Below are 17934 nucleotides of genomic sequence, written 5' to 3'. Positions count from 1 at the left end.
GGGCGGCGAGGCCCGTTGGAGCCGTTGAGGAAGACGGCGACGAGTAGGCGACGGAGAGGACGACGGGGAGGCAGTCCGGCGATGGCGTCCGACGAGGTCCAAGCGGGGCGGCGGTGGCCGCGGCGTCTGCAGCCTTCGGGCACGATCTTGAGCAAGGGGAAGGGCGAGGGAGAGACGACAGGATGGCGCCGACGGGGTCCGACGAGCGCCTGGCGACGGGGGGACGGCGGGGTAAGCAGTGGGGCGCCGGCGCCGAGGTTGTTGCCCCGATCCAGAAGGGGATCGAGAAGTGGGGGAGCGAGGCGTGTGGGGAGAGTGGGGGATCGATCCTGATCCAAGGGATTCGGGGGAGGGAGTGGAGCGAGTGGGGGTGCTTTAGGGTTTGGGGTCGGGGGAGTGGCCTTTTAGGCCAGGGAGAGTGGGGTGGGTCATGGGCTGCCTGGCAGCCTGGTGGCCTAGTGGGCCGAGGGGCCGGGGGGGGGGCCTTTTCTTTTCTTTAGTCTTCTGTTTTTATCTTCTGCCCTTTTCCTTTTTTTATCTTATTTCTTTTCTGTTTTATTTTAGTTTTAGTAAAAATTATCACTAACACCTAAATTGGTACTTTTAAATAAACTACTGCCACATTAGTTCTTATCCCAACTAAAATAGTTTAATATTTTATAAAATTCAAAAGGCATTTATTTTATTATTTAACCTACAATTTTAATTATTTTGAACACTTAAACATTTTATTAAAGTTAGGTTTCTCCATCATAATTACCGCTGCATTATTTAGTTCACTCCGGACATTTTAGTTTTAAAGTTTGAAAACTTTTGTTGTTTGCCTATGTTTTAAATTTGAATTTGAATCGGGTTCGAATCAACGTGAGTTTAATCACAGTAATGGAGGTGACGTGGCATCATTAGCTTGGGATTACTGTAGTCTAATTATCCGGGCGTCACATAGGCATCTTCCATATTAGAGAGGGGGTAGTCGGCTACGATGACTATTTTAAGTGCAAAGAGGATGCCGTTGGCAAGATTGGTTTTTCCTCTTATCAGAAATGCACTGCCGTCATCCGAATGCTTGCATACGGGGTGCCTGGTGATCTCATTCACAAGTACGTTCATATGAGTGAGTCTACTTGCCTAGAGTCCTTTTATAAGTTCTGCAAGGTTGTTATTGTTGTGTTTGGCACTGAGTACTTGAGAGAGCCGACTGCTGAAGATACAACACGTTTGTTGGCAATGAATGCCAGCAGGGGCTTCCCAGGGATGCTTGATAGTATAGACTACATGCATTGGGAGTGGAAGAACTACCCTTCTGCTTGGCAAGAGCAGTATAAGGGCCATGTCAGGGCTTGCACTGTCATACTTGAGGATGTGGCGTCTCAAGATCTCTGGATCTGGCACTCTTTCTTTGGCATGGCCGGATCACACAATGATATCGACGTGCTTCAGCGCTCACCGGTGTTTGCCAGGCTTGCCGAAGGCAATAGCCCACCAGTGAACTTTACTGTCAATGGCCACACCTATGACAAAGGATACTATCTGGGTGACGGTATCTATCCTCAGTGGACCACTATTATCAAGACAATACCCAACCCTGTCAGAGAGAAGAGGAAAAGATTTTCCCAAGAGCAAGAGAGTGCTAGGAAGGATGTCAAGTGTGCCTTTGGTGTTTTGCAATCTCGATGGGGCAATGTTCGGTATCCTGCTAATACCTGGAGCACACAAAAACTGTGGGAGGTGATGACTGCTTGTGTGATCATGCATAATATGATCGTAAAAGATGAGCGCCCGGAACGTCTGTATGATCAAGGGTTTCAGTTTTAGGGTGAGAATGTTGTGCCTGAGCATGGAGTAGCAGCAACGTTTGAATAGTTCATCCAATTTCATCGAGACATGCGTGATTGGGAAAGTCATGTGCAACTGTAGATGATTTGGTTGAGCATATGTGGGCTCGTGTTGGCAAACAATAGATGTATCTTCTTTTATTCGTTTGCAAAACTATGTGAGAGCTATGTGAGACCTTTTTATTTTCATTTGTCTTGTAATAAACTACGCTATTTTATTCAGTCCAAAACGTCTTTATTTTGAACTATGCAATCATACAAAAAAAGGAGGGCAGGCAGCCACGCTGGCTTATAAAGGTCAGCGCGTTGGGCGCCTGCCGACCCATATTTAAAACATGACGGATGCCGGGCGGGCGGCCGACCCAAACGGACAAAAAGCGGACGAAATGGTCATCCGTTCGGGTCGCCCCATTGGAGTTGCTCTTAGAGATGCAAATGCAAATTGCACAACACAACTCGCGGTGATGGGTGACGGAACGTGTGCTAAAAGAGGTGATGGGTGATGGAACATGTGCTAATAATGGTGGAAGCAATCAAGTACCGATGGATGACAAGATAGGATCGGGATGCTCCTGTCTAGCGGCAAGAAGCTGGGACATGGGGTGCATGTGCAGCTCGCGCAGGCGCGTGTGCAAAACTGAATACACCCGAAAAGCGGTGAACGACGCGGATGTATTGGTGTGGCGCGCAGCCGAACAAAGGAAGATTTGTTTTTCGTTTACCTATTCAGATCATGGACGAATTCGCGACGGAAAATATTGTGCACAAAATCTGTTGCTATACGACGTAAATCTGGATGATTGATGGAAGAAACACCTTCTAAACGATCAAAATAAGGTAAAGCTTGAAGATAAGTTTTGTACTCGATTAATTTCTCAGTCCCTCTAGTCGGGTGGGCGCCGGCCAGCCGGATCCTCCTGAAAACGTACATGCGGGTCTCCCCGCATGCGGCTCAGGCCATTTGAGGTGGCCCAGCCCAGAGCAAACAACGTGAGACATAGATAACGAAACAGTAACTCCATCCCTTGACACTAATTTCTGATACAGAAGTGGAATCAAAAAATGCGGGAAAAATGGAATGACTGGACGTAAAGGGTACGTAGGCGGTGAATCGGGTTGAAAGTGAAAGTCGCCAAAAAGTAGGCTTTGCTTCACTATATAGCATGGGACGAATTGATAAGCTCTGAATGCAGGAAGGGAAACCTTGAAGCTTTCTTTGCTTGTCTTCCCGCTCTTATGAAGGCGGCGGAGATACCTTAGACTTTGAACCAAACTCTAGGGAACACGGCACTTGGTGGACAGTCTATCTGCCCTTAAGTGGTATTACCAGCCATTCTTGAGAAGCAGTTGATTTAGACCTTCCAGCATCACTTAAACACCGCGGAACGGATTTTGACCAGCTAGTCAGATTGCCCCATTATAGGTGTTTTACGCCAGAAAGTTCCTCTGTAAGTTTTAGTAAGGCCAGTTATGGGAAGTAGGCCATGGAGAAACAAAGGATAATTCAATCTAGTAGAGAATTTTCTCTCGGACTAATCTAGACCAGCACTAGCATTAGATGAATGCAACCAAAAATTCAATTACACAAATACTAGATGCAAAAACTGCTAAAGGTTAAAAAGATGGGTGCAGCGGATGAACTAATCTAATTTTTTGGCTTTTTTTGGGTTGTAGAATTGAAAAACAATCTAACCTAATAAAATTGTAAATCTCTCACCGATGAACCTGAAAACTGATACCACTTGATGTGAATTGGGGACCCGATCTTTCAATGAGAGGGGATAACAATAATTTTTTTGGGACTTAACCCTCACGATCCGGCTACCAACCGTACAGAGAGAACCATACATGACTGATATCCACGACAATCGCCGAACCAACTCCGCGACGTTATCGACCGGGCCAACGGCACGATCGACCTATCCACGAAGGATTTTTCCTGCAAGCAAGTTAAAGAACATGCAAGAAAATAATAGCAAAGCAATCTGAAATTGCGAATATGCTAGATGGAATAATCTCACAAAATGAGGTTCTGATAGGATGTCTTGACGGTCGCACTAGCCACTACGAGCGAAGACAAATAAAAGTAGCAATATCTAAACTTCTCTAAACAAAACCTTAAATCTAAACCCTAATTTTAGCTAGCTATTTATTAAGAGGAGTGGCGGCCGCGTTGGGTCCTTGTTTATGAAACGCAGGTCGTATGGAGTCCAACTTCTGCACGCCTTAGTCGGAATTGATGTTTCCTTCGGTTGACAAGATGTGTGGCCCCAACGTGATGTACATGAGCATCGTAGCATGCAAGGCTGGCTCCTCCTTCCATCTTTCTGTCGCATGCATGTAGAGGAGCATTTCCTTGGCTACATGTGCATGGTGCACTTGTATAGCTCGTGTAAACTTCAAGTGCATAATCTCTCATCATGATATTTATTTTGCAAATGCCTTCAATAATCCTAAATAATGTACGTGCACCTAATATCTTTGCTGGTATTTACATAGGTAATGTCCTCATTACCGGTGCACTCAGAATCTCTTTCGGTGTCTGAATATCATAGTCCTATATATCAATCTTTACCTCCGGACGATTCCGGAGCTTCTCGCCATGTCCGTGATTTCATCTGGGACTCCAAACAACATTCGTCACCAAATTATATAACTCATATAACACTATATCGTCAACGAACGTTAAGCGTGCGAACCGTACAGGTTCAAGAAATATGTAGACATGACCGAGACACATCTCCGATCAATAACCAATAGCAGAACCTGGATGCCCATATTGGTTCCTACATATTCTACGAAGATCTTTATCGGTTGAACAGTTGTGATAACATACATAATTCCCTTTGTTTGTCGGTTGTTACTTGCTCGAGATTCGATCGTCGGTATCTTCATACCTAGTTCAATCCTGTTACCGGCAAGTCTATTTACTCGTTCCGCAATTACATCATTTTGTAACTAACTTCTTAGTCATTTGCTTGCAAGCTTGTTATGATGTGTATTATCGAGAGGGCCCAGAGATACCTCTCCGATACTCAGAGTGATAAATCTCAATCTCGATCCATACCAACTCAACAAACACCTTCGAAGATACGTGTAGAGCATCTTTATGATCACCTAGTTACGTTGTGACGTTTCATAGCACACAAGGTATTCCTACGGTATCCGGGAGTTGCATGATCTCATGGTCGAAGAAACATGTATTTGACATTCAAGAAAACAGTAGCAATAAACTAAACGATCATACGCTAAGTTAACGGATGGGTTTTGCCCATCACATGATTCTTCTAATGATGTGATTCCGTTATCAAATGACAACACATGTCTATGGTTAGAAAACCTAAATCATCTTTGATCAACGAGCTAGTCTAGTAGAGACTTACTAGTAACACGATATTTGTTTGTGTATTCACACATGTATTTAAGTTTCCGATCAATACAATTCTAATATGAATAATAAATCTTTATCATGAAAAAAGAAATATAAAATAATAACTTTATTATTGCCTCTAGGGCATATTTTCTGACGGACTTTCTTCTTCCTGATGGGCCTGGTTGGGTTAGATGCGTCTTGGGCCTTTGGGTAGCTCTTTTTCTCTCTCCGGCGGCGACGAGGCGAGTTAGGGGGGCGACTATGTGGTCAAGTCGGATTTGGTGTTCTTCCGTATCCTGTGTGGATGTACTCATAGTGTGTATGTCTCCTTGTAATGTTTTCCTTATAGCATGTAGTAATATAATCTCGAGTATACTACAGTATATTTCACTAAAAATAATCCGTAAATCTTTCCCAACCCAACGCGCCGCTGCCAACCATCACGAACCGAAAACCGACTGCCGACACAACGCGCCGCCGCCGCCGCCAAGGGAACCCCTGGCGTTGCCATGGCGCCAACGGAGAAGCGATCCTGCCGCGGATCAGGGGAAACAACGGGTTCGCCTCACGCCGCCCGCCACCCCAGCCCTTGCACGGAGCACCTCCATGATACGCTGGATGAGGTGGAGGTAGGCGAACTCGACCCCCATGGCCAGCCGGCGCGCATGGTCACCGGTGCGTACAATGTGCACACTCCTTTACTTCACTTTATTTATTCACGCTCCATCAGGAAGGTTTCGGATGGATCTTGCTTGAGCTGATCAATTACTTTGATGTAATTGCACACATTCAGATCCTGGTCAGGTTGCCTGGCATGCTCTGGACCTCAAGTTCCCACGGGAGCAGAGCGAATCAGACTGGAGCGACTGGAGCGAGGGCGATGGCCGAGTGATTGAAGGGGAGGAGAAAGATTGCCCAGGTATCCATTTGTGCCTCCAGATTAAATTTCCCCGAAATTTCAACCATGAATAAGTTAACTTCCTGGGATTCCACACTAATTCTTCAGGGAATGAAGTAGTCGATAGCGATGATGATGACGACAACTGCAATGGCCAACTCGTTTACAAGGACAAAAAACCAAACACGAAGATAATCTGCCCAGGTATCTAATTCTCTATTCAGTTGAAAACAAAACTCGTGACCACCCACAGATCATCTGCCGATCTATGACACAATGATTCTCCAGGAAAGCTCTATCCTGAGAGCGAAGCAGAGGAAATTGAGCAGGAATGGATTGAGAGGTACTGCAAGCAGATGGGAGAATACTCGAAACTGTTTGATGACATTCTGGCCCGGGAGCACCACGACGATTCTACTACTTTGCCTCCTTTTCCTATGAAACTGCTCCCTCCCACAACATCTCTATGCTTCATGGAGGGGTACTGCTACCACAGTGTTTACAAGACCCATGATACTTCTACCAGTAAGTGCCACTCATTCGTAGTAGAGTAATATGTTTTTGTGCTGTCTGCTTAACAACTCACTCTGGTTCCTAATATATATTTGCAGCTCCATCAACTCTTGGATATCGCACACCACAACAGATGCTACAGTTCTTTTCAATGAGGTTACCAAGCTCTGGGCTCTCCTATCCCATTAGTGTGTATGGAATACTTGCTGTTCGCGATGACTTGGACCAGCGACGGAATTACCTCTTTAACTGTCCTAGAGATACTGCTGTAGAGATTGTGAATCAGGTAAATAAAGCTTGCTTTGTTTACAAAATTGCTGGATGCTGACCTATGATGTTCAACAGCTCAACTCTATGATATTTTATGTCAGTCATCTAAGTTGATTTGTTTTGGATCTATTTATTATTTGCCTGGGTCCATTAAATGATCTATGAGATGAGCTGCATCTTTTGTAAAAATAAATAATCAATGGCAAGCATTTGCGCTGTTAAGAAGCACTGCCATTTAACAGATCACATTAGTTTTTATATGATGTGCGTACTAATACAAGTACATACAAATCGTCATCTGGTTAATATACTTCAGTTTAGCACTTTATCTATTTCTTTTCACAAGTCATGAGTTGACTGCTTGTGTGCATTAAGATAGTTATAACTTTAATCAGCAAGATACTAGGCGTCTGTGGTTACTAATTGTGATTTTCCCTGTCTTAAACTTTTGGGAACGAGACATGGTAATAATATGGTTATAACTTAAACCAGCAAGCTTTTTGTGTATGATAGCGAGGTACCCATTCTTTTGGGACTGAGAGAGGGGTTATAATGTGTGTGAATATTTTGTACCCATTAATCTTTAAGCTGCCGAGATGAATGGGGTCAAAGGGATAAAATGACATTAAAGTCACATGCTTGCTTCCTTTCACCCAATATTTGATTTAGACGAACACGCATGTCTTATGTGAGTTTGTTCTGTTGGTACAGTACTAATGTACTCCCTCCGTTCTTAAATATAAGTCTTTGTAGAGATTTTACTATGGACTACATACGGAGCAAAATGAATGAATCTACACTGTAAAATGCATCTACATACATCCGTATGTGGTTCATAGTGGAATCTCTCCAAAGACTTATATTTAGGAACGGAGGGAGTATATCTTTGAAGGTTGATGTAGCTTGTTGGGTTCTAATAAGATATCAAATTGCAGGAATCCTTTGACTTGCCTCTTTGTAGCCCGTGTCGAGGAATATATGTACTGGACGAGGCACTACTAGAAGTTGATCTCTGGGTAAAGAAGGAGGGGAATGGATCAGCTGACAAGCATATACTTTCTGCATATGCTGAGATTGAAGTCCGTGCAAATTTTGATATTATGCTGGGTGGTCGGATTCCTGGTGTTGATTGCAACTTGGACCTGAAATACATGATCATTGCACGAAGTATTGAGGCGGTAGTACAAGTCTATGCAGAGGTTGACCATCCTCATCACGTGAAGTTCACTGCTTTAAGCACTGGCTATGACGATGAGATTGTGCTGTTTGATGACAAGATATCTGGGAGTGTGAAACTGTTCCAACATATTGTCGCGGTTAAGAGAAATGAAAATTTGGATGTTCTTCTAAGAGTCGATGAATCGCTGTTTCAGTGGACTTTTCATGATGAGTATGTTGGACCCGTCAGTTCTCCCGATGACTCAATCCTTCAGTATGGCCAGTTTTTTGTGAGGGTGCTTTTTGCTCCAAAGAACTCTGCATGAAGCCCACCGCCGGCCTCCTGCAAACTGCGATTAAGTGAAGACTCAGTTCTTCAGCTTGGCCAGTTTCTTGTGAGGCTGCTCCAAAGAACTCCACATGAAGACCATCGCCGGCATCCTGACAAACTGCGGTTTAAGTGAAGGCCTGAAGGTGTCCTGTGCCTTCTACTCCCTCCGTTCCTAAATATTTGTCTTTCTAGACATTTCAAATGACTACTACATACGGATGTATGTAGACATATTTTAGAGTATAGATTCATTCATTTTGCTCCGTATATAGTCACTTGTTGAAATGCCTAGAAAGACAAGTATTTAGGAATGGAGGGAGTACTACTTAGTATAGCATTATAGTCCAGTGTGTTAAGTTAAGCCACTGTAAACCTGAACATGCTCAATGCGTGCATATTCTCTGCCTGCCTGCTATTGTGTTTTTGACTTGTATCATCCAGTGGTTGTGATGCTGTCGTTGAAACCTTGGCATGCACAATTTGCCAATTTGGTCAGCACAAAGTGTGTTTTGATGTTGGTATGAGGCAGGCAAAGTGAAGGCTGAAGGTGTCCTATGCTGTTCTAGACTTCTGCTCAGCAGTATTATACTACCTCTGTCCCAAAATATAATAACATTTTTGACACTATGATAGTGCAAAAAATAATCTTACATTTTGAGGCGGAAGGAGTAGTAGTTTTAACCGTTGTAAACATGACCATGCTCTAAGTTCTATGGATGCATATTCTTTGCTTGTTGCTGTTTTGTTTTTGACTTTTAATATGTAATATTTTCATTCTAATTTTGATACATCATCCGGTGGTTGATGATGCTGCCGTTGAAACTTTGGCATATCCACAGTTGGCCAATTTGTAAGCGCAAAGTGCGTTTTGATAGGCAATCACTCGCTTTAAAAAATTCCCAACTAAGACATCCTCGACGCTGTTCATCAGCGGGGCGGCCAATCGGCCATCTAACGCTATGCATCAAATATTTGCTCAATTTTTTTAACCTGTCACAATAGGGTAAAACACCACGGAGCTCTTCATTTTATTGCAATGAACAAGGTACACTATGTGCATGACCCAAGGCCAAAAAAAACACAAAAGGAAAACATTTAGAGGCATTACATTCTACTCTTTTTTTCCTTGACCACTTCTGAATGCAATTTGAGCTTGAACGTTTTCGGATGTGCCCACCTGCTCGGCCCTAGACAGGACCGCCTCATAACGGCGCCAATGCCCAGTGGGGCACATGGTCTACTCGGCCATGTTGTATTGCGCACAGTTACCCGACCTTTAGATCCCGCGATACCCAAAAGTCGGACGAAAAGACAGTCGGCCATGACCTAAGCCGACAAGCGGCCTGGACCATTGTAGTTGCTGTTCGCCTTCACTGGATTAGCCATGGAGTCAATAAACGCCCGGCCTCGATGAAATATTCTTCATTATAGACAGACGGGAGCCATGCCCGACTTTGGATGGACGGCTTCCACATTAGTGCCTGAGTACTAGTCCATGGACGAATTTAAGGTTTATTGGAGATGCCTAATACACTATGCTTCATCTCTACTCCTAATGTCTCAGTTGGTAGGTTGCGTTTCGGGTTTTATTTTCGTCCCACCTCACCCGGTTTTTTTGGTACCTCCTCCCACCTCACCCTGACCCACCACCAACCAAAAAAACCACGTACCGAGTCCTCCACCCACCCCGCGCTCTTCAGGTCGTAACAGCCGATTGCGCCCGAGACAAGCGTCGAAGAAAAAATCTACGTCGATTAACCAACGATAAAAAACCTGCGAAAATTAACTAGCGAAAAAAAACCAGCGAAAAGAAAACCCGCACGTACGAGAGCGACGTCACATGCCCTCGAGCGAGAACGACTCGCACGAGCACATCAAGCCGTCGTCGATCCTTGCGCTACTACGGGAGCCGCCGCCGATCCCATTGAGAAGCCGCCGCCGATGACGGGAGACGCCGCCGATCCCGTTGAGGAGCCGCCGCCGATGACGGGAGACGCCGCACGCTGACCTACCCCCTCCCCTATCCCTAGCCTCGCACCTCTTCCCGTCTGGCGCCTCCTACCTCGGCTGGGCGGTGGCCTCAAGTGCCTCTTCTTCCCCAATGCGGCCTCAACCAACGATGCTGCACCCCGGTGACGACTCCGCCCCACGATTCCCATCGGTCGGCGCCTCGCCAGCAGCGACCTCCCCCTCCATGTATCTTGTGATCCGGTCGTGAGCCACCGCCTCTCCAGGCGCCTAGATCCCGGCTTCCAGAAGGGGATAGGGGTGGAGGCGGCAGCGGAGGGGACAGGGATGTGACCGGAGGAACTACATGGAGCTGCAGGTAACTACTTCCCTGAGTCTCCTTCGTAGGTGTGGTCACTATATTTCCTACTTGTGCAGATCCTAACTGGTTGTAACTCCGTTCATTCTCTTCCTAATAGTAGTTCGTCATCCACATTGGACTAATCTAATGCACTCGAATTGCCTTGGTGAGTGAAAATAACGATATAGGCTTGATGTGTACAAGCGCATAGCTCCTTATCTAGCCTAATCTGAATGTAGCTTATATTCTTAATCTTTTTATGCACACTATTTTAGCCAGCGGCAGATGTTGGGCACTCTGAGGTATGCAAACCTTCTCAGAGCAAGGGGAGCAGGAGTACCACTGCATTTCTTATCTTCATCACTCAAAATTCCCAGAACTAATCGTGAGCTCTTGCTTTGATACAGAACTAATCTTGAAGGTGATAGCCTTGTTTCTTCCCTGTTTTAGATCAACCGTTCTTCTTTCTTCCTTGGAGCTCCACTGTTTTGGATGAACTGGACTAACCCTAGGTAATTGATTAATTTCTCATGAAAATAGAATTTAGATGAGAGTGAAATTGAACTGGAGGGTGCTTAATTCGCCATTTGTTTCTGGATGGAGGCTGCATTATTTTCTTTAGGAGAGAACCCCTTTTCCGTACTATACTCTGTACTTCATAAGGACCTAAATCCCTCTCAATAGTCTTGCAAGGTGAACTCAATTTGTTTTTTTTTGTGCTTAATTGTGTAGAAGGGATGAAGGTCATCCACGAGGTGTCTCAAGGTGAACCCCGTGGTACCCGACCAAGTGGCTGGAGGGAATGGTGTATGCTCACAAGGTACGTGATTTAGCTGTGCTTCTGACTATATGTGTGCTCATGGCCTCATGGGTTCTGATATAGCTGCTCTGGCTATATTTCAGTTTGTACAGACCAATTTGTTTCACTCGGACAAGAATCCCACGAACCTTAATGTGGCCTTTAAGTTTCAGGTACAACATTCTCTTCTGCTCTGTTGCGTCGCGTGCTCCACCCCTGTAACTTATGATTCATGAGTTTCCGGTGACAAAATGTGTTATATTTGTAGAGTCGATACTTTAAGAGAGGGAAAAGCAGCTGCCCACGCAATAGCTTTCCAGTTGTACTCTTTAAAGAATTTGTAGGAGGATCCATTGATTTAAAAACACGTGGAAAGCATTCAGTTTAGTAAATATTGTATATACCCTTCCCCTGAAAAGTTTGACGTTGTTACTTGGGAAAAAGGAAAATGCCCAGGGATCAAATCCTTTGATACATTGATTGCTTTTTAGTTATGCAAAGTTTAAACTTCAGTCATGCTTTATTGGTCATTTTTTCCCAGTAAATATCTACCAACTGCAGGTCCTTGGGGTTGGATGCGGCAACTCGCGGCTCGAAGACAATCTTTTGTGGTGGGGCGTCGCCGCCGGCGGCAGCACCTGCATAGACTGTCTCGCTGGGAACGAAGAGATGCTCCCCTGATTTGGAGCTGTAGAAAGGAGGTGGTTGTAGACACAAAGTGGGGACACACAACTCCCAGTCATAATATTCTTTATCTTGGCTTGTTGTTTGGGGATGGACGCATCAAACTGATGGCGCTCTCCTCCATGCCAAACGGATCCTTGGTTCGGAGGCGCGCGGCGCCGACGATGACAACCTTTCTGTCAACGCAAGGGCAGCAGGAGCTCATGATGCTGTTGATGCCACCACCATGAATGGGGTTGATGCAAGGTGGGACAAGTATGTATACCAGGCAAAGTACTCAATCTGTTTGGCATTTAGCTTTTTGATTCTGTTTTTAGTGAGCTTGATTCAGATAATTTGTTTACCTGATGCCTTCACTCCAGGTAATCTGTTTGTCTGACATTTTGCTTTTTGATTCAGTGCGATCACTAATGGGGAGAACATAAAACTTCAGTTGGGGGCACTGTGATTCTCTAGCTACATGTATCATGTAAGTAACGTCTTTCCATGAATCTTCTATTCATTATATAACCTCTCAGGCCCTTACAAAAGTATCTCTGTTGACTCGATTTCTTTCTACTGATTCTTATCGGGTCACCAACCACACATGTAAAAACCATGTCTCCCTACTGTAATTTGATGATTTATTTACATGTGGCACAGAATAGTTCAGAGTTCCGAGAAAGAATTGCTTTGCATGTACATTTGCTAAAAGACGGATGTGCTGAACTTTCGACGGTTCCGATTAGTTGCTGACATAACCTTTCCTCTTTACATTGATAGGTCCAAAAGAGATCCTTATTTCACCTTTGTTTATAGGTATTCAACGTGAGGAATTTTATACTTTTGGAGTGGAGCTATCAAATATATATTATGAGTTTCTAAAACATCTATTATAAGGTAAAATCATTATATACATATTATTTTATTTATGTTTCATGTGAGTCGAATCTACCGCAGCCATATGGAAGTTTTGGAAGGCACAGCTTATTGCATGATCACGAAGAAATTATTGGATAGTTCATCATTTTTATGTTTGTATGAACAAGGATTTTTGGTTGTTTGGTCTCACAAAGGTTCTTTGTTGAGCAGGAGTTGAAGAGAGCTTCCTCTGCCCCAGCAAATTCTGAGAAAACCAACCAGCAGAGAACATGAACAAATATAGTGATGAGAAAGGGTGGAGCTGAGTACACCACACATGGATATGATGGTCTCCCCTATGTTCTTTTTGGCAATCCACTTAATCACTGACTCAACTGTGTATGGGTGAGCTAACAAGCCCGTGTTATGTCTTCCCTCTTTCTTTGTAAGTGGATGATTTCAGATTGCTCGTCATTATTCAACAACTATACTTAAAAAAGGGCAACCCGGTGCATGTAGCTCCCGCTTGCGTAGGGTCGGGGAAGGGTCCGACCACTTTGGGTCTATAGTACGCAGCCTTTCCCTACATTATTCAACAACTATACTTGTGATAGAAAAATGTGCTAAACTGTAGTACTCCCTCCGTCCCATGATAAGTTTCGCTATACTTGTGAAAGACTAATGTATATTCTTCTAAAGTTATAATACATTCATGGTCTGTGTATATCATTTGTATGTTGCAAACCTGAGTCGGGCAGGCAGCAACTGATTTCTTCATTTGCTATCTTTATATTCTTCAAAGCAATAAAAGTGTATGCGCATTTGGTGAGATTAGCGGAGTGTACTGACAAGTGACAAGCATATTTCCTTGCGTATCGTCCTCGATGCTGCTTCCTTAGTTCACACAGTACTTTTCTTAATCACTTTTGTCGCAGATGTTTGACACATCCAACTACCATGTTGATTTTCTGATCATTCTTTGGTCTGGACTATATATGATATATGTATTATATCATCAGCACAATATGATTCTTCTTCTTCTTGCAGGGCGCTTCCGAGCACAGATGGTGGCGGTGAAGCAGCATGCCCGAGAGAGCGTGCAGGGGAGGAAGGAGTTCCTGGTGGAGGTGCTGATACTGGCGGTGCTCAGCCACCCTAACTTCGTCAGCCTGATCGGCTTCTGCGCGCAGGGGACAAGCGGCTGCTGTTGTACGAGTACATGCCCTTCGGCAGCCTGGAGAGTCATCTCTTTGGTAATACTTCTCAAAATTATTTAGACTTGCTAATAGAGCATTCGATGTTTAGCTTCTGCCAATCTGTACATTCTGTTCTTAGATTTATTTTCCCTCAATACCTTGTTTAGTACAAGGAAGGACTGATATTATTCCCCAGCCAGGGTCGTTGATTATTGTTTATTTTATCATAGTTCAGTGTTTTTCATCTGAAAATAGATTCAAATGTGTACAGAGTAAGGGTCGTTAAATTTTTATCTATAGTCCTTCATCACCATCATCGAGCCGCTGGAAGGTGGGAAGCAGAGAGGATGTGTCATAGGAGGATTCCATCAGATTAGTTAGAAATTAGAATGCCGCTCAACCTAGCATTAAGGTTGGTTGAGCCTGATGCACTAGCACATTGGATTAGTTGAAAATCAGAATGTACGATTAATTATTAGAGAACTATACATGCAGATTACTCATGTGTGTCTCGGTACCATGATTGCATCGGAAACACGTTAATTATGTAAGAGACGAATAGGAGTAATGACATCATAGCTCGGGCGTCTTGGGAGGAAAGTGGCGTCGGTGGTGCTGAGCCAGAACAAGTTCACCGGCTCTCCTTCTACCTGCTGGAGCATATGGACGTGTCACGGAACCCCTTCGTCGGGCCGTTCCTGTTGGCGCTACTGTCTGTCCAGTACCTGAGCATAGCCGGCAACGGGTTCACCCAGGCGCTATCCGACAAGGGGTCCTGCTGGGACAACCTCCGGCTTGTCGACCTGATGGGGAGCATCCCTCCCCCCACTATCGCCATCCTATCCAACCAGCCGCCAAGCATCTACTACTGCTCCCACTGGATATGTAACCCATCTGACTCCCTTCGCTTCCTGTTCTTCCCTTGATATTATCAATTTGTGTGCAAATGCTCTTTTTCAGTAGCTTAGTTACGGACTCTGATTTTATTCTTGTTTCATGGAGGCACTTATATATGAATAGCGTGCATACATCTGCACAACTGCATAACAGTCACAAATGATTGTTTTGTGAATCTGCAGAGAATCTAATTATCCATGTATCGGCAATAGCCAGATTAATTTGTTTACCCAAATTATCAAGGTGAATTCCCTGTTCTCGTTTTCTCAAGTCGATGATGCATGCCAAATATCCTACCACTTTACATTCGCTCTCTTTAAATCACTCATCTCTTTGATCAGGAAGCATCTTGCTATGATCAATAAAGACGGAAAAACAGTGCACACAATAGATGAGTGGCCGAGTACAATGAACTTCTTTTATAGTCATGGATTATTCATGTGTTAAACAAGTTCTGCTCATCGATTAGTTATTATCAAACATGTGGATTATGTTTTTACTATAATTTATGATTTAATTTGTACCTTGCAAACTCGGCAAGTAAAAATATCACTTATTTAAGAGCCGAGAGAGTGTTGTTAAAATGTGTCTGGTTACCTTTTAAATGTTTTACAAGATTCAGCGATATATGAGTATATTTCCATGTCTACTTGATTTCTATACAGAATATGGAACCAGATGTAGTGAAATATTTGCATACCATGTCTGGATTCAGCAAGCTATTTACTGATGGCTGATTTTTAAGGATGTCTTATGAAGTTGTGATTCTGCGAGGAAAAGCTCGTGAGTGGAATTATTCAGTATGGTGCTTGTGATGTTTCCTTCATAGCTCTTTTACAATCAGCCATTACTCTATTATTATTATTCGTAAATGGTCCTCTAAATCCTAAATACACAATAGATTTTTTGTTGCATTCATCTGTGTGTTACAATCTATTTCTTTCATATTTTTTCAGCTGTTCCATTATATATATTCACTTTGGAAGGCAAAAATTATATGTTGGCTGGTTGCCCGAGAAATTAAAAAGGCTAAATCTTGAGTTGTATGGAGCATGGTCATTTGCTTGAAGTTTCCAATGGACTGTATATACCATTGAATGAGAGGAATTATTCCATAAGTGTGGACAAATTGAGCTGATCGATTGATTGAGAAAATCTGGATGTTCTCAGATCTCCTTGCTCCACTACTCCTTGGATTATTACCTTTGTTCATATATTTTGGTTTATCTGAGCTGAAGGTAACCTTCTTAAACTATCCATAAAATTAGTTCAAATTATTAATTAATTGTTTGCTTAATTGTGTTGTCTATCTATTCTTTTGTACATAGAAGATATAACCTCCAAATCTGCACATGCTTTTGCCAATGTATCCATCCTGATATTTCTTATAATGTGGAAGTTATCAGAGCCCTTTTTTAAGCATCCACTTTGAGTTCACCGGTGGCAGGTAGCTTGTACAATACTGAATTTTCAAGGTAACAAAATCGGTTATGCGTTGCAGCAAAATCGAATGTGGTAGAGAAAATATTCAGGCTTCGTAGCGAAACAATGTCTTTGTTAGGATAGTACACCCAGATCCCCGATGCATTTGGTTTATTATGATGTATTGATACTGAAGTTTGTACCATATCTTGAGAATTATGATTTCAGCAGTGATAATATACTCTAGATAAAAGGATGGACACATAAGCTTGGGACATGATTGTGGCCGCTGTACTTCAAGAAGGTGCGGAGCTACGGTGAGCTGCAGGTTGCATCGTCATGGTGGTCGCCCTCGACCACGATGGTGTGCACACCTTGGCACCAGGAATTGGCTTGGGACGTCGTGGAGGGAGAGAGAAGGGGGGCGGGCAATGTTGTCGAAGGGGCGGGGGGGGGGGGGGGGGGAGATGACTGTGAGAGTAAGGTGTGGGCTGAATGTCGTGGTGTAGGGTGCTGTAAGAAGCCGCGGTGGGGATAGCAAGCCGGGAGATGAGATGTGAGTGTCAGCACTATGTCATATGGTGAGAGAGTAAGATGGTGAATTGCATTTTTAATATAAGAATAAAAGGTGTTTACTTTTTTTTTGGAAAAAACGATGGCTTGCTATGAGAGAAATGTCACATACTTCTTTATATAGTAGAAAATATCACAAACCCTAACAAGTTATTTCTTGAGAATAATTACTAACAAGTGATTTACAGATGAGTCTACATGTTATTAAAATTGGGATGCGACTCACCCTACTAAAAGCGGTCACCTGCTTGCATCAAGAATTTTGGGACGGAGGGAGTATTATATATGAGCTATTTTAAGATATGTATATGTTCACTTTTGTACATCAGGGATAAAAGTCAATGGATGCGGATGATGCTACTGTGGATCGACAAAGTCACTGACGTAATTATGATCGACCACACTGAAAACTCATCAAAATTTACAAAATCAGAAGAGATGTATACAAATTATGGTTCTTCTTTGTATATAAACTACACACAATAATGTTGGAAATATGCCCTAGAGGCAATAATAAAAGTATTATTATATTTCTTTGTTCATGATAATTGTCTTTTATTCATGCTATAACTGTATTATCCGGAAATCGTAATACACGTGTGAATACATAGACCTCAATATGTCCCTAGTGAGCCTTTAGTTGACTAGCTCGTTGTGATCAACAGATAGTCATGGTTTCCTGGCTATGGACATTGGATGTCATTGATAACGGGATCACATCATTAGGAGAATGATGTGATGGACAAGACCCAATCCTAAGCATAGCACAAAGGTCGTTTAGTTCGTTTGCTAGAGCTTTGCCAATGTCAAGTATCTCTTCCTTAGACCGTGAGATCG

The 17934-nt window shown here is 43.4% G+C and overlaps 1 protein-coding gene and 1 long non-coding RNA gene across 7 annotated transcripts; both read left to right on the top strand.

Annotated features, from left to right (window-relative positions):
* The first annotated feature begins 5619 nt into the window (after window positions 1-5619).
* LOC123065168 (uncharacterized) lies at window positions 5620-8811 on the top strand. The gene is made up of 6 exons (XM_044488517.1): window positions 5620-5883; window positions 6002-6127; window positions 6215-6310; window positions 6395-6631; window positions 6718-6905; window positions 7825-8811. The coding sequence occupies exons 1-6, from the start codon at window positions 5718-5720 to the stop codon at window positions 8371-8373; spliced, it is 1362 nt and encodes a 453-aa protein (XP_044344452.1). The 5' UTR covers window positions 5620-5717; the 3' UTR covers window positions 8374-8811.
* A 1430-nt stretch (window positions 8812-10241) lies between these two features.
* LOC123065166 (uncharacterized) lies at window positions 10242-17627 on the top strand. 6 transcript variants are annotated; one of them, XR_006430912.1, is made up of 11 exons: window positions 10242-10704; window positions 11094-11198; window positions 11419-11506; window positions 11590-11658; window positions 12047-12424; window positions 12569-12638; window positions 12932-13048; window positions 13241-13414; window positions 14057-14262; window positions 16059-16340; window positions 17427-17627. It is a non-coding gene; the product is annotated as an uncharacterized lncRNA (long non-coding RNA). The 6 variants fall into 6 exon arrangements; XR_006430916.1 differs by lacking the exons at window positions 16059-16340; window positions 17427-17627 and having other exon boundaries at window positions 11137-11198; window positions 14057-14510; XR_006430915.1 differs by lacking the exons at window positions 16059-16340; window positions 17427-17627 and having other exon boundaries at window positions 12047-12415; window positions 12968-13048; window positions 14057-14510.
* The last annotated feature ends 307 nt before the right edge of the window (window positions 17628-17934 follow it).

This window comes from Triticum aestivum, chromosome 3B (genome assembly GCF_018294505.1).
Source record: "Triticum aestivum cultivar Chinese Spring chromosome 3B, IWGSC CS RefSeq v2.1, whole genome shotgun sequence".
Lineage (NCBI taxonomy): Eukaryota > Viridiplantae > Streptophyta > Magnoliopsida > Poales > Poaceae > Triticum > Triticum aestivum.
Note: the sequence above shows the minus strand (reverse complement) of the source record. Positions and strands in the feature narration are given on the sequence as shown.

What these genes read in the sequence shown, in the direction of transcription:
- LOC123065168 (XM_044488517.1), top strand. Translation starts at nt 5,718, where the DNA reads ATGGCGCCAACGGAGAAGCGATCCTGCCGCGGATCAGGGGAAACAACG. An exon ending in GCCGGCGCGCATGGTCACCG is followed by an intron (nt 5,884 to 6,001) that starts GTGCGTACAATG and finishes GCACACATTCAG; the next exon opens with ATCCTGGTCAGGTTGCCTGG. An exon ending in GACCCATGATACTTCTACCA is followed by an intron (nt 6,632 to 6,717) that starts GTAAGTGCCACT and finishes ATATATTTGCAG; the next exon opens with CTCCATCAACTCTTGGATAT.